This window comes from Chelonia mydas, chromosome 1 (assembly GCF_015237465.2).
Source record: "Chelonia mydas isolate rCheMyd1 chromosome 1, rCheMyd1.pri.v2, whole genome shotgun sequence".
NCBI classification, from domain to species: Eukaryota; Metazoa; Chordata; order Testudines; family Cheloniidae; genus Chelonia; species Chelonia mydas.
The window spans coordinates 237,262,051-237,287,560 of record NC_057849.1 but is presented as its reverse complement, the minus strand read 5'-3'; the positions used below and the strand labels follow the sequence as shown (position 1 = coordinate 237,287,560).

General features: G+C 47.2%; 2 protein-coding genes across 6 annotated transcripts in view; one reads left to right on the top strand and one right to left on the bottom strand.

The window, feature by feature from the left end:
* USP18 (ubiquitin specific peptidase 18) overlaps positions 1-8,210 on the top strand; it is a 28,465-nt gene extending 20,255 nt beyond the window's left edge. For 3 of the 4 annotated variants that reach the window (XM_043539884.1, XM_043539872.1, XM_043539880.1), the window contains 3 exons: positions 883-1,014; positions 5,657-5,706; positions 6,224-8,210. In XM_043539884.1, the coding sequence (XP_043395819.1) occupies positions 883-1,014; positions 5,657-5,706; positions 6,224-6,272 (231 nt within the window). In that variant the 3' untranslated portion in view covers positions 6,273-8,210. The remainder of the gene's footprint in view (positions 1-882; positions 1,015-5,656; positions 5,707-6,223) is intronic. The other variant, XM_037877444.2, reaches the window with a different exon arrangement.
* A 2,053-nt stretch (positions 8,211-10,263) lies between these two features.
* On the bottom strand, positions 10,264-23,109 carry LOC102943008 (prostaglandin-E(2) 9-reductase). 2 transcript variants are annotated; one of them, XM_027832961.3, is made up of 10 exons: positions 22,443-22,750; positions 19,421-19,588; positions 18,491-18,607; positions 17,997-18,074; positions 15,380-15,502; positions 14,665-14,774; positions 14,192-14,357; positions 11,638-11,720; positions 11,137-11,154; positions 10,264-10,383 (listed from the first exon to the last, which is right to left on the bottom strand). In XM_027832961.3, exons 1-10 carry the CDS (start codon positions 22,527-22,529, stop codon positions 10,356-10,358), a joined length of 978 nt encoding a protein of 325 aa, XP_027688762.2. In that variant the 5' UTR covers positions 22,530-22,750; the 3' UTR covers positions 10,264-10,355. The 2 variants fall into 2 exon arrangements, with proteins under 2 accessions (XP_027688762.2, XP_037733353.1); XM_037877425.2 differs by having other exon boundaries at positions 10,264-11,154; positions 22,443-23,109.
* Between the last annotated feature and the right edge of the window lie 2,401 nt (positions 23,110-25,510).

The following is a 25,510-nucleotide window of genomic DNA, read 5'->3' as shown; positions in this document are numbered from 1 at the left end:
ACTCAAAAACTTATACCTTCCTTCTTCTGAGACCAGGTAGCATGACTGTCCCAGCACTGCCTTGTTTCCAGCTTGCTACAGAAAAGATCAAGGCACACTCCCCTTATGTCTTATTTAATCACAGTGGTGTCTGACAGACAAATCCTGCCTTGGCCTGCATCCCACCCCCCAACTTTCTCGGTATTGAAGCCTCAGTGAGCAGCAGAGCTGGTGTTTCACTGTGTGGGAGGCCAGGGTTTGGGGCATCCACTCACAGCAATCAACACAATGGTGCATGCCATGGAAATGTGTTTAGCAGGGATCCCATCTATGCCACTGCAGGAGGGTTTCATCTCAACAGGACAGGGACACAGCTGGTGGATATGTGTCCATGTGGAGCTGCTGGTCAAACTTCCTGCACCCCTCAAGTCATGAGGGAGCAGTAAGGCCTTGAGGTTGCAGTGCTGGCTGCAGATTGGTTTTGTTGCTGATCCATACTTTGGTTTGGAAAGGAACTTTTCCTTTCTCCCCTCCACCAAGTCTCCATGAAACTTCCCTGCTCAAAACCGGTTTCTTCGCATTGTGTGGAGGAACCAGGATTTAGCTATAAGAACAACAGGAAAATCTAATCCAATTGGTGATATTTATGAAGCATTTAGCGCCTTGGTATCCAGGCACCTGTTTAGGAGAACAGAATAGTTAGGAAGAATTCCCGTTAAACTGAAGAAAATGATCTTCATCTTCCAGACAGGGCCATCATTGTCCTGTCGCTTCACTTGACTGGGGAGGATGTTTCACCTTCTCCTGTAGGAAATGGACTTCTATTAGGGGTGTTTGTCTCTGCTCATCAGCCAGAATTTGGTCTCTGCTGCATTGACACTATCTCTTTGTGGCTCTTTTTAGGCAGATTGGCAGTATGATCTCTTTGGTGTTATTGCTCACTCGGGATTAGCCAGCTTTGGTCACTATTGTGCCTACATTCGGAGTCTCACGGAAGGCAGATGGTACTGCTTCAATGATTCTAGTGTCTGTCAGGTGAGAAAACCAGACCCACAACTCTTCTGTCTTCTCTGCTGTGCATTCTTTTGATCTTTAGCTATGCCCACAAAAAAAAGCACCTCTAACTCAAATTGATGTGTGTGGTTAGACTGATGCTGAGCTCATTTCTCCATCCCATTCCCTTATGCTACATATGTCTGTGGGTGATTTAATGCCAACCAAGCCACCAGAAGTGTCATGCTTTCCTTACACAAAGAGTAAACAGATACTTTCAGTCTGAGTGACTTTAATTTTAGATTAGGAGAACAAAAAGAGGAAATAACTAAAATGGTCTCCCTGAGAGAGCACACCATGCGTTTCTCTTCTTTTAACAACATGCACTGAACTGAACACAGAATGGCTGCCAGTTTCTGCAGACAGTATAGTCCTTAGGCGTTAAGGTGTAGTTCACAGACACAGTCGTCCAGCATTCATATAGTTATTCAATATACCCTTTAGGAAAGGGGTAGATCGAGAGAATGGAGCTGCCTTTCACAGAAGATTATCGGGTACACCCTGCTTACTAGTGGACCTGCAATTATTGGAAGGGGAGGAGTAGAACCTTTCTGGGGAATTGCTATGCAGTTATCATTATCAATAATTAAATTTTCAGCTGACACCAAGTTGGGGGGTATTGCCAATACAGAGGAGGACTGGAGTATCATTCAAGAAGATTTGGATGGCCTTGGAAACTGGAGTAGTAGAAATGGGATGAAACTTAATAGTGCAAAGCGCAAGGTCATGTACTTAGGGACTAACAATAAGATTTTTTGCTATAAGCTGGGGACATGTCAGTTGGAAGTGACAGAGGAGGAGAAAGACCTGGGTGTACTGGTCATTTTTTGTATGACCACGAGCCACCAATGTGATGCAACGGTGAAAAAGGCTAATGCAGTCCTAGGAAGCATTAGGTGAGGTACTTCCAGTAGAGATAGGGAAGTGTTATTACCAATATATACAAGGCACTGGTGAGACTTCTTTGCACCTGTTCCAGTCTGAATTCATCTTTCTTAAACATGGGAGACCAGAACTGCACACAGTACTACAGATGAACGGCTACTAAGATGATTAGAGGAGTGGAAGACCTGCCTTATGAGAGAGACTTAAGGAGCTTGGCTTGTTTAACCTAATCAAACAAAGGCTTTATAAATACATCAGAGGGATAAACACCAGGGAGGGAGAGGAGTTATTTAAGTTAATAGCTAAGGTTGACACAAGAACAAATGGATACAAATTGTCCATCAACAAGTTTAGGCTTGAAATTAGGTGAAGGTTTCTAACCATCAGAGGAATGAAGTTCTGGAGCAGCCTCCCAAGGGGAGCAGTGGGGGCAAAAAAACCTAACTGGCTTCAAGACTGAGTTTGATAAGTTTATGGAGGAGATGGTATGATGATACTGCCTACAATAGCATGTGGCCCATCTGTCACTGCCAGTAACAGATATAATCAATGGCTGGAGATGGGACACTAGATGGGGAGGGCTCCGAGTTATTACAGAGTATTCTTTCCCAGGTGTCTGGTTGTTGGATCTTGCCCACATGCTCAGGGTCTGACTGATCTCCATATTTGGGGTTAGGAAGGAATTTCCCCCCAGATCAGATTGGCAGAGCCCCTGGGGTTTTTTTCTCCTTCTTCTGCAGCATGGGGCACAGGTCACTGGCTGGTTTGAATTAGAGTAAATGATGGATTCTCTGTAACTTGAAATCTTTAAATCATGATTTGAGGATGTCAGTAACTCAGCCAGAGGTTATGGGCAGTGGTGAGCTGGAGCCGGTTCACACTGGTTCGCCCAAACCGGTTGTTAAATTTTTAAGCAGTTTTAGAACTGGTTGTTAACCCGCTTCCCTGCAGGGGACGCTGAGGCTTTGATGGGCTCCGGCCGGGAAGTGATGTAAATCCTCCTCCGGCCACCGGGGGCGCTGCGCTGCGGGAGCCGTGTGAGCTGCCGCCTGGCCCTGGGCATGAGCCCTGGCGCTGCTGCTGCTCCTCTGGCCCTGGGGCTCCCAATGCCGCCTGGTGGGTCCCCGGCTGCTTTGCTGGGCCTGGGCTGCGTCCAGCTGCTCTCCCCATGAGTACCCACCATCCTGCCCGCAGCCAGCCCCTGCCGCACCCCCTGCCCTGCCTCCAGCCAGCCCCCGTCTCCAGCCACCCCCTGCCCTGCCTCCAGCCACCCCCGCACCCCCTGCCTGCAGCCAGCCCCAGCCGCACCCCCTGCCCTGCCCGCAGCCGGCCCTTGTCTCCAGCCACCCCCGCACCCCCTGCCTGCAGCCAGCCCCTGCCGCACCCCCTGCCCTTCCCGCAGGCAGCCCCTGTCTCCAGCCACCCCCGCACCCCCTGCCTGCAGCCAGCCCCAGCCGCACCCCCTGCCCTGCCCGCAGCCAGCCCCTGCCGCACCCCCTGCCCTTCCCGCAGGCAGCCCCTGTCTCCAGCCACCCCTGCACCCCCTGCCTGCAGCCAGCCCCTGCTGCACCCCCTGCCCTGCCCGCAGCCAGCCCTTGTCTCCAGCCACCCCCGCACCCTCTGCCCTGCCTCCAGCCACCCCCGCACCCCCTGCCTGCAGCCAGCCCCAGCCGCACCCCCTGCCCTGCCCGCAGCCGGCCCTTGTCTCCAGCCACCCCCGCACCCCCTGCCTGCAGCCAGCCCCTGCCGCACCCCCTGCCCTTCCCGCAGGCAGCCCCTGTCTCCAGCCACCCCCGCACCCCCTGCCTGCAGCCAGCCCCAGCCGCACCCCCTGCCCTTCCCGCAGGCAGCCCCTGTCTCCAGCCACCCCTGCACCCCCTGCCTGCAGCCAGCCCCTGCTGCACCCCCTGCCCTGCCCGCAGCCAGCCCTTGTCTCCAGCCACCCCCGCACCCCCTGCCTGCAGCCAGCCCCTGCCGCACCCCCTGCCCTGACCGCAGCCGGCCCTTGTCTCCAGCCACCCCCGCACCCCCTGCCTGCAGCCAGCCCCTGCTGCACCCCCTGCCCTGCCCGCAGCCGGCCCTTGTCTCCAGCCACCCCTGCACCCCCTGCCTGCAGCCAGCCCCTGCCGCACCCCCTGCCCTTCCCGCAGGCAGCCCCTGTCTCCAGCCACCCCCGCACCCCCTGCCTGCAGCCAGCCCCTGCTGCACCCCCTGCCCTGCCCGCAGCCGGCCCTTGTCTCCAGCCACCCCTGCACCCCCTGCCTGCAGCCAGCCCCTGCCGCACCCCCTGCCCTTCCCGCAGGCAGCCCCTGTCTCCAGCCACCCCTGCACCCCCTGCCTGCAGCCAGCCCCTGCTGCACCCCCTGCCCTGCCCGCAGCCAGCCCTTGTCTCCAGCCACCCCCGCACCCTCTGCCCTGCCTCCAGCCACCCCCGCACCCCCTGCCTCCAGCCAGCCCCTGCCGCACCCTCTGCCCTGCCCGCAGCCGGCCCTTGTCTCCAGCCACCCCCGCACCCCCTGCCTGCAGCCAGCCCCTGCTGCACACACCCCCTGCCCTGCCTGCAGCCAGCCCCTGCTGCACCCCCTGCCTGCAGCCAGCCCCTGGCGCACCCCCCTGCCCTGCCCGCACCAGCCCCTTCCGCACCCCATGCCCTGCCCGCAGCCAGCCCCTGCTGCACGCACCCCCTGCCCTGCCCGCAGCCAGCCCCTGGATCCAGCCAACCCTGCACCCTCTACCCTGCCCGCAGCCAGCCCCTGCCACACCCCCTGCCCAGCCCGCAGCCAGCCCCTGTCTCCAGCCACCCTAACCCCCAGCCAGCCTCTGCTGCACCCCCTGCCCTGCCCGCAGCCAGCCCCTGTCTCCACTCAGACCCTGCCCTGTCTCCAGCCAGCCCCACACCCCCTTGCCTCCAGCCAACCCTGCCCCCTCCTGTCTCCAGCCAGCTCCGCACCCCCTACCCTGACCGCAGCCAGCCCTGCATCCCCTTGCCTCCAGCTAGCCCTGCCTCACGCCCCTATCTGCAGCTGGCCCCACGTCCACTGGTGCCCTGCAGTTCCCAGGGCAGTAACCCTGCACACCTGCTTCAATGAGGGGGGCAGGGAGCAGCTGGGACCCACACATGTGCACACCCTAGGGTGACCAGACAGCAAGTGTGGAAAATCAGGACAGGGGGTGGGGGGTAATAGGAGCCTATATAAGAAAAAGACCCCAAAACCAGGACTGTCCCTATAAAATCGGGACATCTGGTCACCCTAGCACACCCTCAGGGAGTGGCGGGGACCCACACGTGAAAGGGACCTCATTTCTCATTCAGGCCTATCTTTTTAAAAAAGAACTTTAGGCAGGGTTAACATACATCCCTATTTTCCCGGACAGGTCAGGCTTTTTGGTTCTTAAATCAGCATCCCGGAGGAATTTTTAAAATTTAAAAATTCCTCCCGGGAAGATACAGACGTATGGTAACCCTGTTGGTACAAAAAATACATACTGGGGCACATCCCTTAAATCAGAACTTTTTATAGGGAACCGGTTGTTAAGATTTTGGCAGCTCATCACTGGTTATGGGTCTATTACAGGAGTGGGAGGGTGAGATTCTGTGACCTCTGACCCTAACTCTGCAGGAGGTCAGTCTAGATGATCACAATGGTCCTGTCTGACCTTAAAGTCTGAGAGTCTATACTGCGTCTAACCACCACTCAAAAGAGTTCTTACCAGCGCTCTCTTGTTTGATTCACTGCAGGTATCGTGGGATGATGTCAAATGTACCTATGGAAATTCACATTTCAACTGGTAAGGGGGTGTATTTTCATTTATCTGATGGTGCTCTGGGGTAAGGAATGGGGTTAGTGGTGGTACGAAAACAATTCCAATTGTGTTTGTCTGGAATAAACTTGGGGGAAGGAGACAACTTCTCACATGGCCATGGTAATACACTATTACCTCGTTGTAGCAATACTGTACAGTCACAAGTGTGTGAGCAAAAGCGATCTTTCATTGTTCACCCCCCATTGCCTCCCAGTCTCTAAAGAGAGCGAGGTGCTAAACACTTGAGGGTGTTATAGTCAGGGTCTCTCTCACTCCTCCCTCTGCACTGATAAATCATAAGAGAGTGAAACGTAGAAAGAATCCATGCTGCCAATATAGCACCTTTACTCAGTCACAATTACAGTGCTATCTGGAGTCCAAAAGGAAGGATGAGGTCACCTGACCCTGTGGTAGGACAACTGAAAAAAAGCTAACTTTGCGGAGCGTGTCTAACTGCAGCCTGCCTCATGCATACATTTGTTTTGCTCTTTTCTTCTGCTAGGGGTGAAACTGCCTATCTCCTGGTGTACATGAGAAAGAATCCCCAGTAGCCTCATCCAGGCCTGCTTCAGGGACTTGGGGGCTCTACGCAGGCCCCATCCTATTTATGGAATCTGACAGCCCTGCTCCAAGAAGAACATCTACAAATCCATCAGTACGGCAGAGTGGGAGACCTGAACTCAGCTCAGCGGCGACACATCACTGTGTATAGTGTGTGTATGGGGAAATGGGAAGGTTCTGTGGGGGCACGAGACCGCCCCCGTGTTGCCTCTGCCTCCACCTCCTGGAATTTGATATGTAAGTAGACAACAGAGAAGAGCAACCATCTTCCTCCTCCTGCTCTCTGCCCTGTGCTGCCCACAGAACTTGCAGGCATCCCTCCCTGCCTGAACAATCCTCAATCAATTTAGTAAGTGTTCAAATCAAGACCAACAAAAGGAGCAACGCAGTTGGGATGCACAGTCCCCCATGCGCCATCAGGGTGGGTGGTGTCACGGTGGGATGGTGGTTAGGGCTGGATCACCTCACTTAACAAGAAGTTGGAGAATTGTCAGTCACTTTTTGTTGGGGGTGGGGGAAATGATGACACCCCCAAATCGCCTTCCCGTTGATATGCACCTTGGAGGCTGCTGCTGCTTCAGTGCACCCCCAGCAGCAGCAAGCTGCTGTTGCGGATGCATTGAAGCAGCAGCAGGTCTGCTCCCTCTTTCCCACTCTCCACTGGGGTTCTCGGGCTGGAGGGAGCTCCATCTTAGCTGCCTGGTGCTGAGCACCACATCACCACCATGTTGCAGCTCCTCTTCCTGATCTCGAAGATGCCCCCGATTCACCTCAGTGGGTGGTCTGCAAAGCAGGCAGCGGGAAGCACTGGGTCTCCAGCAGCAGGGAAGGAGAAGCAGTCCCATGTAGCGGGGCAGGTGTGTGTGGGTGAGAAGGGGAGAGCTCAGCCAGATGCCCTGATGCATCCTCCCTTTCCACACTGCACAGACACACAGCCAGGGGGAGCTACTGCCTCTTGCTGCTGGGTGTCCCAGTGAGAGAGGGTCCAAGAAATATGGGGGGGCTGTGTGCTGCCCCCCCCAAGCGTTGCCTCTGCCCGCCCCCACCAATTGCCATTGTCTTTTTCTGGTGGCTGCTGCACAGAAATTGTCATTCTCACTCATGCCTGCTGCTGCCCATCACTGTGCTCTGCAGACTGCCTCTCAACCACGCTTCCTCCTGCCTTCTAGGCTGCACAAGAGGGAGTGGGTCTATGAAGAAAATGAAAATCATCTTAATCAGCAGAAAAAATCTTTATACTGTGCCACATATTCATGACCTCCTTGTGCCCTTGGTTCAGCTTGCACATTGGCTCCAATGTCAGCGTCATGCAGTTAGAGGGAGGACTTGGGAATTAGGAAGGAAGCGGATTGGACATCAGTGACAAGTAAAAATCAGAAGTACACATATTTATAAAGTCTCATCATCAGGTACACGAGCTTTCACGTTTTATCGGTAGAGAAAGATATAATTTTTGATTAGGACCACATTTTAAAGTGCTCATGTGCAGCTAGTCCTGGGAACAAGACAGTGACATTGGGCAGTGCTGCAGAGACTGCTTTCTGTACCTAGACTAGATCATCCTGGAATATCTGCACTGGCGTTCACGTCATATCTGATAAGAATAAATGTAGTGCTGACTGAATAGTGACACAAGCTGTGTGTGTTCTGTCTTTATTGTTATCATGATGAAATTCCCAAGATCATGCCCATAAGTCAGATTTTTTTTTCTTATGTAGATTTTAAGTGGGCTTTCAGGATGGGGAAAGGGGAGGTGAAAGCGCGAGAGTGTAACTGAGAGACTGATTATAGTTAATTAGCAGGTAATTACACCATTGTATGGGCAATCTATTTTATTCTGTTCTACTGCATTTTATTTGAAACTTGTATTATATTAATATTATAGTAATATACTAATATTAATAACAGTTGACAACTTACTGCTTGGATTCTGTTAAAGGGTATTCTCTGCTGTGATGGACTATGAATCAGAGGCAGGTCAAGCATAACTTGGGCCTGGTTTAACTAAATGTTTGCCCTTCTCCCCAACTTCCTTTACACCCCGCCCCCGCCTCTCACTGACAACCGTTTCTTCGCTTCTGGCCACCTGCCCCGACACACACTTCCACCTGAATCAAGCAGTCTCTTCTCCACTCCCAGAGCAACTGAGCTGCCCTCATTTCCTTCCATGGCCTGGTATTTGGGGATATATCTAGATCACTTAACAAAACTCTGCTGTTAACTCCCCCCCAGTTTACCACCACCAGTTTCATATGTGTATGGAACACACACAGCTGTGGTCAATTCACTGTGGAATTAGAATGTTAAGATACTGGGCCCAATTCCTTTCACTTACATGATTTTCACACCAGCACAACTCCTTTGGCTTCAATGGAGATACCCCTTTCTTACACTGCTGTGAGTAAATGGAGAATGAAGCCCAGTATTTTTTCTGTGTGGAGGGCAATTACCCACAAAGCCATGTTAATGGTGCAATTGAAACTGGGCAGAAGTTTAGAAATTCAGTATTTTCCCCACAGCAGTAAGGTTTTCTTTACATTCTCATGCTGAGCACTTGGATGTACTATGGGGTACATAATGCAATGCAAAGCCAGTGCCACTGTCCATCACTGTGGATGCACAGATTTAGTATTTTGTGTTACTGGACTGCAAATATATTGTGTTATTATATATTGAAAGGCCATATTATGATGCATAGGCTAAGAAGCCTGGAATTGTGGTGGCATCTCTGACTACAAAACATTTGACTTGTGATTAAAATCCCATCCTGAATGCTGCATTAACACATGAATACATCAGTCTCACAAAACATAGTTCTACAGAATTAGGAACAAAATCAAAGAAACTCCTCTCATTAAAGACATGAAGCGTGTAAGACCTCAGGGATTTCATCTCTTCACAGCAAAACTAATTTCCATCTTAACAGGGCAGAAGTCTGTATGTAGAGGACAGGTGCCTGTCCCTCACTTTACTTCTTATCTTTTAAGTCCACTTTCCTATGTCAGCAAAAACAAGGAGGAGTCCTTGTGGCACCTTAGAGACTAACAAATTTATTTGGGCATAAACTTTTGTGGACTAAAACCCACTTCATCAGATGCATGGAGTGGAAAATACAGTAGCAGGTATATATACACAGTACATACATCCACCAATGTGATATATGCCATCATGTGCCAGCAATGCCCCTCTGTCATGTACATTGGCCAAACCGGACAGTCTCTATGCAAAAATAAAAATGGACACAAATCTGACATCAGGAATTATAACGTTCAAAAACCAGTAGGAGAACACTTCAGTTTCCCTGGTCCCTCAATAACAGACTTAAAAGTGGCAATTCTTCAACAAAAAAACTTCAAAAACAGACCCCAGTCAGAAACTGCAGAACTGGAATTAATTTGCAAACTGGACACCATCAAATTAAGCCTGAATAAAGACTGGGAGTGGATGGGTCATTACAAAAACCAATGTCCCCATACTAATTTCCTCCTACTGTTACTCACACCTTCTTGTCTACTGTTTGAAATGGGCCACCCTCATTACCACTACAAAAGTGATTTTTTCTCCCTTGGTATTCTAATATTGAGAATAGCCTACTTCCACTTTAATTGAATTGTCTCGTTATCACTGACCCCTCACTTGGAAAGGCAACTCCCATCTTTTCATGTACTGTGTATATATACCTGCTACTGTATTTTCCACTCCATGCATCTGATGAAGTGGGTTTTAGCCCACGAAAGCTTATGCTCAAATAGTTTTGTTAGTCTCTAAGGTGCCACAAGGACTCCTCGTTGTTTTTGCTGATACAGACTAACACAGCTACCACTCTGAAACCTGTTTCCTATGTCAGACTTTCCTGGTAGCCACCAGAGGGCAGCAGAGCCAGCCACCTGCTTCCCAGAGAATTGCAGATTGCTATAAACCCAGTGTGACCAAGCCCCTTCTTGTCAGCATATAAAAGAAATGGAGGAAAAGCAAAAGAAATGGGTGTAGTGAGAGCTTTTATTACTATGATGGAGTCAAATGAAATATGCTAAACATGTCTCTAAATGGAGCTCAGAGCTTCTATTTCCTCTTCATTTAGTTTGACAGATACTGGGACATCTTTGTTGTGAGGGCAGAGGATTGTGTTAAGTGAAAATTTGTGTCTGATGAGTTCAGTGAGATGCTAGCTGACACCAAACCTGAGCATCCTCCACTCCCATGGGAGTGCTCCAGGACTGAGCCACAAATGAGTTCCTGATGTTTGAGAGACAAGGGGGGGTGAGGTAATATCTTTTATAGGGCCAACTTCTGTTGGTGAAAGAGACAAGCTTTTGAGCTTACACAGAGCTCTCCTTCAGGTTGCATAGGCTATGTGTAACTCAAAAGCTTGTCTCATTGACTTACAGAAACTGATCCAATAAAAGATAATACCTCACCCACCTTGTCTACTTAAAATCCTGGAATTAACAAGGCTATACCACCACCTAATATTTGGTTAGTCACTAAGTTTTTACATACTAGCTTGGCTGAGATTTTCAGGAGGCACGGTTCATTCCAAGGGATTAAGTTCTAGCAGCTCAGAATGAAGACAAAATATTTATGAAAGATCAGGGGCAGGAACTGATAACTATATTCAAAATACCCCTTTTCCTGCTCAGCATTATCAAAAGCAAGAAGGCAAGTCATTGTAAGGATGAGATTTATCTCCTTACCGTGTAGGTTAAATTACACAATAGAGAAGGTGATGGCAACAGTGTTATAAATGGTATTTTCCCTCTAGAATTGGCCCTAAGTATAGAGCATTATTACTAGTTGCTAACAACACAGGAATTGCAAATGGATCCTCTTTAATAGTCATCAGCAAATGGATACTCAGGATGGTCCAAAAATCTAAAAAACAAAATGCAGATAACAGCTGTTTAATTTCCATGAAATATCCCCATGCAAACTGCAAGCAGTTAAGATGTGGCATCCATATTTGCATTATGCAAACTATGCAACACTTATGATAATCATCAAGGATTATTTAATATCCGTATAAGAGGATATTAAACCGGAATTAATAGGATGATGAAGACAGGTCTGACTGTCAGGAAGAGCTTCCTGCCAGTGAGATCTTTTCAGCGTCCGACCACAGCAATTACTGAAAGCCACTCCAAGAACTTTCTAGTCTGTGCTGTCTAGGGAGCAAAGAACGGATGGTGAGTCTTAGATTCCAAATTTCCACTGCCTGCTGCATTACAGGACCTGCAGGAAGGTATCAAACCTGACAGTGCTGCGAGACTAGCACAATCTGTCTTTTGTCCGGCTGTATGGCCCACAGTTGATTTCTACACACTTAAAAATTCTTAAAACCCAAGTACTGCAACTCACTGTGGACACAGGTCATAGCGAAGGTTTTGGTTCAGGCTATCAATGGCTTTCATGTCCTCCTCTGTCAACTGGAAGTCAAACACCTATCAGAGAAAAAAACGCTAATCATCAGATTTGCCTATGGGATGGACCAAATTGGCCCTTCATAAAGCAGGAAGGGATTTCATTCGTTCTAACATGCTCGTCATTGAGAGTGTCAGTCACTGAAATAATAATAAATAATAATAATAATACCTATTTCTTATATAGCATTTTTCATCAGTAGATTTCAAAGCACTTCCCAATCTTTATTGTGTTTATACTCACAACACCACTAGGAGGTAGGGAAGCATCTCAATCATCATCCCCATTTGTAATGGAAAACAACACTCAGGCAGAGAGAGAGAGAGAGTAAGTGACTTGCCGAAGGTCACACAGGAAGTCCATGGCAGAGTAGGGAATGGTACCTACAACTTCCACAGCCTAGTCCAGTGCCCCAGCTACTGGACCAATTCCCTCTCCCAAATGCAACCTAGTAGAGGATGATTTCAATCCACTAACCCAGGGGTCGGCAACCTTTTAGAAGTGGTGTGCCGAGTCTTCATTTATTCACTTTCATTTAAGGTTTTGTGTGCCAGTAATACATCTGAACGTTTTTTAGAAGGTCTCTCTCTATAAGTCTATATATTATATAACTAAACTGTTGTCGTATGTAAACAAGGTTTTCAAAATGTTTAAGAAGCTTCATTTAAAATTAAATTAAAATACTGATCTTACTCCCCTGGCCTGCTCAGCCCACTGCCGGCTTTGGGTTCTGTTCACCTAGGCCGGCAGCGGGCTGAGCGGGGCCAGTGGCCGGGACCCTGGCTGGCAAGGGGCTGGCAGCCAGAACCCCAGACCGGCAGTGGGCTGAGTGGGGCCGGCTGCCAGGACCCCAGACCAGCAATGGGCTGAGCAGCTCAGCCTGCTGCCGCTCAGCCCACTGCCAGTCTGGGGTTCTGTCCGCGGGCTCCTGCCAGCCAGGTCCTGGCTGCCGGCCCCTCTCAGCCCGCTGCTGGTCTGAGGTCCCGGCCCTGTCCACATAGAGTGGGTACGTACCTACCTTCTTCCTGGTTCTACCCATTCTCTTCCTCTCTCTGCACTGAGCTGAGGGTGGGAGTGCGCTAAGCACAGGGCTGGGGGTGAAGGAGCAGGCTGGGGGTTGGGGTGCAGGGTCTGGCCAGGAGCTAGAATGAGGGAGGGGGCTCAGGGTTGGGGCAGGAGGTTTGGGTGTGGAGTGCTTACCTGGGCAGCTTCCATTTGGTGTGAGGGGTGCAGGTGGGAATGTGAGGGGTGTGTGTGTGTGTGTGCAGGAGCTCCCATTTGGTGCTCAGAGTGGGGATGGGGATGTGGGGGGTGCAAGAGTCAGGGCATGGGGTGTGGGGGGACTGGGTATGTGTGGGGGGTGCTGGAGTCAGGGCTGGGGTTGTGGGAGGGTTCAGGGGTCAGGACACGGAGCTGGGGTGTGGGGGGGTTCAGGGGTTAGGGCAGAGGGCTGGGGTGTGTGGGGGGTGCCGGGGTCAGGACAGAGGGCTGGGGTGTGTGGGGGTGCTCCCAGCCCCCTGCCCTGAGTGGCTCACGGCAGGGGGCTGGAGAGGATATGCCAATTCCACCCCCTTCCCCAAGGTCCCCGGAGCAGAGAGCGCGCTGTGGCTCCGCTTTTCCCTCTCCCCTCCATAGCAAGGGCCGTCAGCTGATCAAGAGGAGGAGGGGCAGGAACCCAGCACGCTGGGGGAAGAGGCGGGGGGAGGGGGAAGCTTGCCTGCCTGCAAGGAGAGAGCGGTGGGAGGAGGGTGGAGAAGAGTGGGCCGGGCAGGGCAGGATTTTTAATGGCACGCTGCTGTCTGCCGGGGTAGGCAGACAGCAGCGTGCCGTTAAAAATTGGCTCGCGTGCTGTCTTTGGCACGCGTGCCATAGGTTGCTGACCCCTGCACTACCCTCTGGGTTATGGGCCCAGCACACTGCTGCTAGAAGAGTCTCTGCGTGTGCATCAAAGGCCAGATACTGAAGTTCTCACCCAATCGTTACTTCCTGAGGACGATGTGAGTTTTGCCCAAGTCAGGACTGAGTAACAATTGAACTGAACAACTGAACAGAAACTAAGTAAAGACCTCAGAATTTGGCTCTAGATTAGCAGAGAAATTCCAGACAAAACCTCTTTGCATGAATTAATTTGTGTTGCCTGAGTTGCTGATAGCTTCACTTGGGGATGAGAAACATGTACAGGATAACACTTTGGCCTTTGTCCAACAAATCTCTCTCTGAAATGTCCCTTTATAACTATGCAACCTTTATATTGCAGTAGCACCCAGTGGCCTTAACCAACCTGGGCTTGAATTGTGCGAGGGACTGTACAAACACAGGGCAAATGACAGTCCCTGTCCTAAGGAGTTTGGCTATATGCATGGAGGTGCTGTCAGTCCTCAACTTGAGAGGCCATGTCCATGTAGGGCAGGAACTAAAAGTGGTATTTTACATCCACTATTTTCAAACTTGTGAGTGTTTCTAATGGTATTTCTCCTTTCCACCTCTTTACCTTGAAGTTGTCTTCAATACGCTTTCTGGTGAAGCTCTTGGCAAGGACCACGACACCACGCTGCAGCTGGTAGCGCAGGGCTACTAGAGCTGGGCTTTGGCTGTATTTTTTGGCCAGAGCGTTCAGTACTGGATCCTCTAGCAGAAGTGGAGTACTTTGATCCACCCTGCAAGGGAATACAGACACGGAGTGAGTGTTTCTGATCTCGGGATCAGTGAGAGCTGAGCCTGTTGGAAGCAATACTTATTTATCATCAGATATTTAGCAAACATATTAGGCCAAATTCTCCACTGCCTGTCTCCTTGTGTGGTCATTTATATCTGTGCCAAATGGGTGCAAAACACAGCCATGCCAATTTGTTAGCATGCTTTGCCCACTTTCCACCCATGTAAATGACCACACAAGATGAAGGTAGTGGAAAATCAGATGCATTCTTTTAGTAATGAGACTCAACAGTCAGCTTCTTTCCTTACCATCTCTCCTCTCTGTGAGATCCCAAGGCACTAAAAGCCACCAGCACAATATTTTTGGATTTGCAGAACTCCAGCAATTTCCTTTGGTTGAGGTAAGGATGACATTCAACCTGAAGCATTAGAAAAATGGAGATTTCCGATTGTACAAACAGTGACAGTCACACAACCCGCCCCATTATCTCTATCCTACATGTCCAAAATGGCCTCCAATGCGGTGACTGTAGTTAAAGGCAGGCATATTTATTGGTGCCTGTAACTGCATGTCCTGAGAAATCTAAATACCTGACTGCACCTGCAAAGCAGCTCGATATTTAAAAGGGTACTGTTGTAGGCGAAAAGAAACGTGCCTGCAGTTAAGCAGCTGAAATATAATAGCACACTTAATATTGGAAGCCTCATTGAAGCTTGGCTAAAAACAAGAGTGTTTTCCAGAGAAGAAAGCCCCCAAGACAGGAGTAGATTTTCTCATAATTTCCCTTAAAATACAGTCTGATTTCTATGGAATTTCATTACTATCTGAATCAGTGTTTCCAGGAGAAAGGAGAAGCACAGCAAAGTGCAGAGTGACCTGGCTTTGCCCCACTTGGCTTGGGTTGTCCTCTAGCCCTTCTCTCTCTCCCAGGCTCTGCTGCATGACTCTTGTTTTCCAGTTCTCTTTATGGAGTCACAACGAACCCTTCTGGGCCTTCATTTTAGCTGAAGCTCAGAGTGTTACCTGGTTGCAGACAGGTTTGTACTTGAGTCCAGGTTTGTTCAGGATCATCTCCAGCTGTCTGCGGTTGAAGTTGGACACTCCAATGGACTTCACCAAGCCTGCATCTTTACATGCCTCCATGGCCTGGGAAAGAACATATGGTCAGGTCCATTGTCACTGCTGCCCATAGCACGAGTGTCTGCACAATGCAGCTTGCGGGACTGGCGCCTACTAGCACAGACTAGAGACTGCTTTGTTTTTTTGCTGTCATTGCATTACTTCCCTACAGAGATCTGTGAGTACACTCAGTATTGCCAACCCCAAGTGTTCAAAAAGCACAAATCAGGCCCTAAAATATCATGAGACTGGTTAAAAAACCATGAGACTTAAAAAAGGAGGGGCTCTTTTTATTTACCTTTTGGTTCTTGAACCTTTAGGGTTTACCTGAGTCACATTTAGAAGCTTCTCTCCAAACTCATGGGGGTCTAGAAAGATACTTGTTTTGTTTAAATGAAAGCTGAGATTTGCACACAACAGCAGCATTCCAGGAGTTGTGTTTTAAGAAAAATAGCAAATATCATGAGACTCACAATAAACCTGTGAGAGTTGGGAAACCTGGGCATTTCAGTTCTGACCTAGAACCCTCCTGCGTCATCAGTCCTGGACACAGCTGGGAGGCATTTTTCAGACAAATAGTTTACTTGACAAAAAAGGTAATTTCAATTAACCCAAAACTATTCGAGAATTGGAGATGAATAGTTTTGGCAATTCACAAAATGGCCAGATGAGGAGAGGGAATTGAGATGATGGTGGTGCGGCCATTAGGGTTACCATCTTAGAAACAAAAAAACCCCAGCACACACACCCCACAAGGCAGCTCTGCAACTCCTCCCGACAGCCACTCATCATATCTAGAGAGATAACACATATAGATAAGACTGATAACATTGTACATCTCCTCACGCTCGCTTGACTGAAACCCTCTCTCGCTCATATGCGCGGTGCACTTGTGTGTTGGTGGGCACTGGGCAGGCAGCTGTTGTACTTTCAACAGTTTTGATCTGTTATCGCTTAAACTGTGCAAGTGGGAACACTGAAGCATCTTTAGCTGGACACAGAAACTTTTAACATCAGATATCCCAGTGTACTGTGATGATAATGCAAATCTTTAGACCCACATAAAAAAACCCGGCGGATTAAATGATTTTTCTGGCAACTGGCAAATCCATAAAAAAACCTGGCCAGGTTGGCCAAATACCAGCCAGGTGTTAACTCTAGCAGCCACCCCCTTTAGAACGTTTAGCCCAGTGGTTAGGGAACTCACCTGGGTTGTGGGAGGCCAAGGGAGAATCCCTGCTCCGGAACAGATCAAAATGGACTTTTTCAATTCACAGAAAACTCTGGAAAGCTTCAGTTCAACCTGAGCCATTTTTTCCCCTTTTTTTGGAATTTTCCAAATGGAAAGATCTGTCATTTACCTAGCTCTAGTTCCAGGCCTCTCACGTGACGACACCGTGAGTTTTGATGAACTATGGTTTGCCTGGTGGTTTGCCGGAGCAGTGCAAAGTAGCTGGAAAAGGGCCTGAGGATTGAACTCCCTAATGTATAGGTGGTGTACATCCCCCTTTTACAGCAACAAAACAGATACAATGAAATAGTAAAGAAAAAAGCTAAGAAAATCAAGGTTAATTCTTCTTCCATTTTCTTTCTTGCCCCTCCCCCTCTTTCCTCCAGGAGGTTTCCATGGCAGCCTGAGACCATGTAATTTTTAGACCTGGTCTACACATGGTTTTTGTACCAGGTATAACTATCTCAGTTAAGGGTTTGGGGTTTTTTTTAACCAAAACATTTGTACTAGTAAACCCCCTGGTGTGGATGCTGTTATACTGATATAAGGGTGCTTAATATTGGCATAGCTTCTTTCCCCCAGAAGGGAGATAAGCAGTAACATTTGTGTTTAGAGAAGCTCTTTGTTTCTTTTAGAAAAACAGCATCAGGAGGGACCCCTTCAGCACACCTTAGTCATCATTACTGGACTAATAAAAGAACTGCCTTGTATCTTAACATAGCCTTACAAAAGAGGTGGTCAATTATTTTTTTGTCAAGGTTAAAATTTCTTGGTCAAGGTACAGTCAAGGTCCAGACTCCAGTGAAACGTTTTTCACTCTGCAATGTTAACAATGATAGTAAGTAAATAAAATGATTCCAGGGTCTGTTCAAAAGCATCTAGCGGCCCAGTTTTGGCCCACGGCCCGCCTACTGACTGCCCCTGCTTTACAATATTCCATGCTTCCATTCTCCCAGGTGAGTAACATTTTTCTGCAGGTGAGTAGGATCATAGGAACTACCATACTGGAGCAAACCAGTGGCCCATTTTGTCCCGTTCCAAGAGTGACCTCTACCAGCTGCTTTAGAGGAAAATAAAAGAAATCCACAATGAACAGCTATGAAATAACCCACCTCCAGGAAAAGTTTCTTCCTAAACCCCTCTTAGAATTTAGCTTATGCCCTGAAATAGAGATCTGATTTTTTGTTTTCTCATACACTCATGGGTAAGTTCATTTTGTGCCTGGCCTGGTAAGTTTTCATGACAGTTTTGCACAGGTGTTTTCATGTTATACTTGTACATGATACCCACCTCCCATGTGGCACAAAGGTCTACGTTATCAAAAATCAATTTTCCATTTCCATCCTCTGGGAGTAAATCATCTCCAGGCTTAAAAACAAAAGAAACAATATAATCAGATAAACCTCCCCTTCGGTATGACACTTGATGTGAATTGCTTTCTGGAGAAATTCTGGAAATATATTAAGCTATTGTGGCATGTCAGTAACTCAATATTCACAGCACATTTAACCTTTATTATTAAGTGCAAAGTTCTTTCTGAAACCTGATGGATGTTCAGTCCATCAGTTTCCTTGATTACCTCTGCATCCCTAATATAAATGAAAGCCCATTTTACATCTGATCTGGAAGAAATATACATAGGGAAATTGTTTGGTATTGTAAAGCCCTTTGTTCCTTACAGCAATGTCTCTGAATCAAGCAGTTAACATTTGGTCTGTCTTAAAGCAAAAGGGGAACTGTGGGGACGAGATTCTCCTGTGTTCAGACAGAACTTTTTTTTTTACCTTTAAAGATAGGGGTGTATGAATAATATAGAGATCAATGTAGTCAAACTGCAGGCTCTTCAGTGACTTTTTCAGGGCTGATTGGACCATCACAGGAGCGTTAAAGGTGCTCCAAAGCTGTAAAGAGTGAAAAGAGAATAAGTGCCATCAGAATCCTATGTTCACAAGGCTGATTCCCCAAATAACTTTATTCTGCTATATCTCAGGCATGAAATGTCATGGTATATACAGTATATTATGCATTATTTTATCCAAATTTTAATTTTAATAATATACAAAGTCTATGCGTGCCCGACATTTAATTAATGTTGCATCATCATACCCTGCAGCATGAAAAAGTGAACATTCATACAGGAACTCTGTCCTCTACGGGCACCATGAGGGTAGAAATTGGAAACAACTAATGTGTCTTTCAAAATCAATTTAATCCAGTCTCGGACCACAAATAACGCACCAATCCTAATTATACGGCTATTGCACGCATAGTTACAGTTATCAGAGTTAAGATGGTTTAGGTGCCTAACCTGTGTACTTCCATAGCTTAACATATTTGGATTTCTTTCAAGTGTAACTTTAAATCTCTGTCACCTGGTCTGTAATGATTGGCTTGGGGATAATTACAGCATCCCTTCTAATGCTTTTACCCTTAGGTTACTAACACGTACTCTCCCTTAACTTCAGTAAAATGTAGTTTTTATCTGGTAACTGTATATAGGCACCACGCCTGCTAAAGCTCCAGCTGGCACTAAATGCATTTAACACTTTTCCCATGGGATTAGCACCTGGTAACAAGAGGGGTGTTTCAGGCAAACCCCTGTCAGCCTGCTACAACTTGTACTAACCCCTTCACTAAAGTCACTGTTTTCTTGCTGCCGAAAGGCAGCATAAAAAGAAGCAGAGAACAAGCGATGGGATTTAGAACAAAATTACCTTTCCTGTGTAAAATATGTCCTCTCTTTTGACTGTTCCATCTGCAATCTTCTCTCGAATGGCTCGCCCAACCTCTTCCTCATTCTCATAGAAATAGGCTCCATCTATATGGCGGTAGCCAACTTCAATGGCCACCTTTACAGCCTCCTCACACTTACTTTTTGGAACCTATGAATTAAAAACAGAAAGACAAAAAGCCTCAAACATGTCTGGCTCAGGGACGATATTTTAAAGTGTGCTTCCAGTATGAAAAGTGACCGTGTAAAAATGTCACCTTCTTACTCAGACGCTTTCTCTGTGTGTATTCACACTCACCTCTGCTTACGTTAGTGAAAAAAGTAAATTTTCCGTTATGGAAAAGTCCTATAGAATTTAATAGACAATGACATAGTTCTACAGAATTTTTAAACCAATCTACACATTCTATAGAACAGATGTAATTCTCTAATAAAGTCTCACATTGGTTTAAAAATGTTTCAGAAAAGTGATACATTTCTATTACATTCAATAAGCTTTTAGACACCATTTAAAGAACTCTATTTAATTGCTAAAAAATCTTATTACTTTCATCCCCATTAAATTCTACAGGCCAGTCTATTAAAGATAATGGGATGGCACAGGTGTCACTGAGACCAGAATTTGGCCTTCACGACCCTTTTACTGATGATGAAACATAAGAAGAAAACAACACAGCTTGCCTCTCATGTTGAATGTCAATTTCACAGCCCTAGCAGTCAGAAAATACATTTTTTAGTTGTAAATTGACCACATTTAATCCTGAAATCACTTGAAAGACAATAATATGGAACCACACTGTAATTTTTACAGAGTCCCTTTTCAAACTAGAACCACACTTTTAGTCACTAATCACCTAAAAGTGAGGGGGCAAGTTCTGGCCTCATTTACACCAGTACAACCTCCACTGATTTCAGTAACCTTTGATTCATCAGAGAGTATCACAAGTTAAACCATTGGAATGCTGATAATCTGCACAATGAATCCATGTCTCAGGTCCTTATTTATCTGAGTCAATGAAAGTTCTTCCTGAAGGACTGAATAACAATCGAGTAAGGAGCAAAAGGTTTGACCCACGCAGCCCCCTGGCTAGGTGGACTTTTCAAATAAGATAAAATGTCCAGGATTTTTGTGGAGCAGGTGTTGCAAGCTCAGAAAGAGCTGTCTCTGTTCCCTGATTGGTCCCTCCTCTGCAGCTGCATCTGCCAGATTCTGCCCACGTAGGCCCCCACTCCCAGACCTGGGAAGGAGGAGAAGCAGGGAGGTGCTGACTGATGGCTGGCACCACGTCCTGGACCTATGCCAGCTGCCCTGCCACCGTGACAGGGAACAACAATGCCCCCCACCTCAAGGTGAGGCCGCAGGTGCCCCCTTGAGCCCCACCCAAATACCCCCTCCAGTACACACACCACCTCCAGCACCCCTCAAATACCACTCCCAATACACAGACCCCTCTGCCACCCACAAAAACCCTCCTCCCACACACCCCAAGTACCCCCTCGCAGACAGGGGTACTGGAACAATTTGTATAGAGGGGATGCTGAGAGAAAAACTGTAACCCTGTATATGATGGAAACCACTTCAAGCCAGTACCCCTAGTTCCAGCACTTATGCTCCCAGTACACACACCCCTCCAGCACCCCCCCCAAATATCCCACCACAGTACACACATATCCCTCCAGCACCCCCCAGCTGTACCCCCCTGCAGCTCCCCCACTCCCGAGGCAGTGTCCTCTTTTTGGGAAACTGAAAGATGGTAACCTGTACATGAGTGAGTGTGACATCAAAGGGATTTTGCATGGGCTCAAGAGCCTGCCCATGCTGATTTGATTTCAAGATTTCAGTCTTGACGGGTGACCTTGGGCAAGTTCTTTTCTTCAGTTTCCCCATGTATAGAATTAGGATAGTGATACTTACCTTCCATTGCAAAGTGCTTGGGATCTATGGGTGAGAGAGCCGTAAGTACAATATCATGATTTTTAGTCACTAATAATTTGGGTGGACTCTGAACCTGGGAGTTACAAAGAGATAAAAGGCTTTGTATCCCATTACCTAAGTCCCCTATTCTTTTTATGGTCAGTCTTTGTTTGCTTACCCCATGAAGCAAATACAGTTTTGAATGGCGTCAGCACATTTATTGTTTATCTGGCACAGAACATGTATTTACATATAGCTACACAATCAGAGAGTGAGAGAGAAGAAAAATAACAGATGCTGCTGGCAGACTCTGAGCAGTAATTAAGTTACAAATAAGATCACCAAATTCTTCTCCCTCCTCACTCAAAAGGGGCACTCACCTGTCATCAGCTTAGTATTATCGTTGGAGGGATGTTCCTGAAATACAGGATAGTGCTGAGGGCACATGTCCTGATTGAGGTGTACAACATTTTGAATGGCCCAGAGAGGATGACACAAAATTACTCAAGAGAGTAAGAGGGTGAAAAACAATGGAGCATAAATTAAAGCTCTGAAAGTCGTGTAGACATGCCTTTAAGCACAGCATGTGGAATTCAGGTGTGGAATGGACTCCCCAAAACAGCAATAGGAGCTGCAGTTGTGAACTTACAGGCACTTAGAAGATACAACACAATAGAGAACAAATAGCTGGATTCCAAATATCGCAGTATAGAAATCCTTAGCAAGTGTATAAAAACTACCCGGTATAGAACAATTGACAGTTAAATGAGGAAAAAACTGGAATAGCAAAGCAAGCAGCAGGTCAGGACTGATGTGTGTTGCAGAGAGGCTGTGGGCCCATGAATGGAACAGCTAACCTGATGGCAAGTCAGAGATGAAGTGCACTGCAGAGCTGCATGGGGCCCATTGTTGGAACTGCAGAAAGTGCTGCATGCCGGGATGGAGAGCTCTGTGGAGGAAACTGTACAGTGCCTACCCTCACTATCTAGATCTTAGTGCTGTCAGTCGCTCATTTTCATGCACAGCACCAAACTTCATACAATAAACACAAACTTCCTACTCTGGAATAATCTATAAAAGGTTTACTCACTGTATCGGGGGCGTAGGTACCAAATCCAACCACAGGAATTCTGTGCCCGTCATTCATTTTCACAGATGTATCTTTGCAGAGCTCCATTGTCCTCCACTGAACGGTTTATGCTGGTTCTTTTGTGAAGCTTGAAATGTTGCTATACTTCTGCATAAGCCAGTGAGCAAATGCAGCCCGACTGAATATTACTTTTATTTACTGAGGCATGGAGACTGAGAGAGTAACCAAGCCTATAACTGCAGTCTCCAAAGAGGTCAAAAATGTAACACAAACCAAGCTGGGAGATATTCTGCATTGCTTAATACAAGGCTCAAAGATTAGTCAGTTTTTGTAATGCACACGCTCGTGGGGGGCGGGTTGGGGTGACGAGCTAATATTTAATCTGATCACTGCTGGAAAAACAGCTGCAAAGAGGAATTAAGGTCTCCTCTTTCCTAAAGCTGGAAAGGGGACAAAGAACTCTTTGAAATTCATTCTCTCTTTGGCACTAAAGTTTATCACATCACTGGGAAAATATGACCCCAAGCTAGGACATTAACACACACATTCCCCTGTCTATTCTCCTTATAGATTTCATTGTTAAAGGAAGGAATTCCAGGATAGTATTCCATGCATGGAAGAGAAGAATGAGACCCTCACCCCCACTCCAACCCCTTTGTTCTGGATTAAAGACCCAGAGTGGTGTAAAGTGACCTAAAAACCGGGATTGTTTCTGGGTGAGGATTCCCCTGGCACAGGCTCTGTAAAAGATAGCCCTAAGCTGTGCTCTGAGCATGGTCATACAGGTGCTGTAAGAGCATGCTGGGAGGGGGAGAGGTGTGTAAGTGGTAGGGCTTTAGTCCATGGCGCTGTGGCTCACAGAACAGCCCAAGGAGACTGCTGTAACTTAGTGAGGCCTCTAGGGCTGCCGAATATACATGAGTGACCTGTCCAGCCCCCAGGACAGCCTAGGATTAAGAGGATGCAAAAGGCGTTTAAAACCACTTTAGCCTCCTCCTTTACCCTGAGCTTCTGCAGCACAGAATCCTACTTAAGGTACATAAATTTGTTTTAGGGCAACAAAGAAACAGAATTGCTATAAGCTTACCAATATGTTCAATGCTACCTTTCCGAAAAGCTCTCTTGTCCAGGGTATTTCAATAGAGGGTTTTTTGCTTTATAGAATTACAGAAATGTAGTGCTGGAAGGGACCTCAAGAAGCCATTTAGTTTGTCCTGGCACTCTGAGGCAGGATTAAATATACCTAGACCATCAGTGACACACTCAGTATTTCAGTGGAGTTAAAAGTTAATTTTCTCCCCCAAACTTCATACATCTGGCTTTCAAATGTTGTCTGTATGAACATCAACCTTCACATTGCCTCTGCTGAGTAGGAGCATGAGCCAATAGGCTGTGAGAAGAGAATGACTATTAGTGTCTTCCAAGGATAATTGCCCCAGCCAGAAATTTTTGTTGTTTGCTGAAATGTTTGCACATTTAAATCATTGCCTCCAGAGAACAAAATGCTGTGTGCTTTCAGTAGGTCAGTGCAGGAATTATCTGAGAAAACATCCCGGGTTATTTCCAAGTGTAAGAGTCATGGCCTTTTCCTCCCCGTTTACAGCATTTTCCTTAGTGCGCTTTGTTTCACATTAATATAGAAGTAACAAGAAGCACAAAATTACACACTGTGGGTTTCTGCTATCTCAGAAAAGTAACTTTGTCTCATGCCCATCTTTGTCTTGCTCAGCTACCGTCTTCTATGAATCACAGACAGAAAAGATCTGCTACATTATCCCCATCATGATGCTTGGTAGAGGACTGAGGACATTAGTAGTAGTTCAACAATAATAATCCAGCCCATTTCCCAGCAAATGCAGGATTATTCCGTACAAAGTGTCCATCTGGGAGAATTCAGATAACTCCCAATTTATCTTCTTAGTGCAGAGATAAACTAAGAAGAATGGGGAGCTGCATTATAAGAGAAAGTTCCACTGTGTTATGTTAGGGGCTTTCCCTTCGCCCCCTCCCCTGGTTCTTGTCATGCAGACAGAAAGCAGAAGACCAGAAGTCCGAAGTGCAGGCAATGCAATGTTTATTGGGGTTCGTTTCAAGCAAGCATGTCCATAGCTCTGATGCCGCAGAGCCTTTACCCATGTCCCCATTCCCACCTCCTCCTAACAGGCCCAAATATACCTGCAGTGTACGCCCCTGGTCTCACCCCTTACAATTTATGGTCATGTTCCATTTTGGAGGGTCTTGAGTCTGGGGGCTTGGTACCACCTCTTTTGTATCCCCTGGAAGGGGTAAGGAGTGAGGTTGTGTCCTGTCCAAGGCCAGGCCTTTCTTTGGCTTTTAGTGTGTCTTATGCCTCCCCCACTGTCCCCCTTGTCCCTCCTAACTGGTTGCTTGACCTTGGCTTGAGAGAGGAGCCAGGCAGCCTTCCAGTGTACGCCCATATATTACACTCCCACCATACCCAGTAACATTTTAGAGCTGTTCCTTATCTTTCTCATTGTACTAACAAACCCATCCAGCTGGGCAGAAGCAACGCACAGTGTCTTTGTTCATTGTTCACACATATTAGTAAGGATATAAGGGTATCAAAAATCAAACCCAAAATTTTATCTCAGGCTAACAAACAGGCCTATATACTAACACTTCTCTCCCGCAGCCCAGGTGTAGTGCATCACAGGTAGCTGGGTTTCTTGGCGGTTATGGGCCAGATCTATAGCTGGGGTACATTGGTACAGCTCCATTTTAGCAGAAAAGTGACTCTCAACATGCTTGAGGCAATAGTGGAGCAATGTAACATATCCTATCATGGCTCATTGCTGTATTCTATGTATCTCTATTGGCCACATTGTCTGTACTACCTCAAAATATTCTGGGCCAGTTCATGAACTGGTTTAAATTAGTGTATGCCAGTGAGTCAAATTCCTTTCTCAGCTGCACAGGTGTGACTCAGTGGTTTACTAAGAAGGTGAAAGTAAAAGGAGCATCACATCCCTTGACCTCAGTGGAGCTGTGCTGATTTACTTGCTGCAAAGCTGGAATTCTGCATTTAAAGCTAAAGTCTTGACTCTCCT

Excerpts from the sequence above, each read along its gene's own strand:
- LOC102943008 (XM_027832961.3), bottom strand. The coding sequence starts at position 22,529 with ATGGAGCTCTGCAAAGATACATCTGTGAAAATGAATGACGGGCACAGA. Across the intron at positions 18,608-19,420 it reads ACATATTTTACACAGGAAAG|CTTTGGAGCACCTTTAACGC; the intron begins GTAATTTTGTTC and ends CACTCTTTACAG. Across the intron at positions 11,721-14,191 it reads GTATTGAAGACAACTTCAAG|GTGTTTGACTTCCAGTTGAC; the intron begins GTAAAGAGGTGG and ends TTTCTCTGATAG.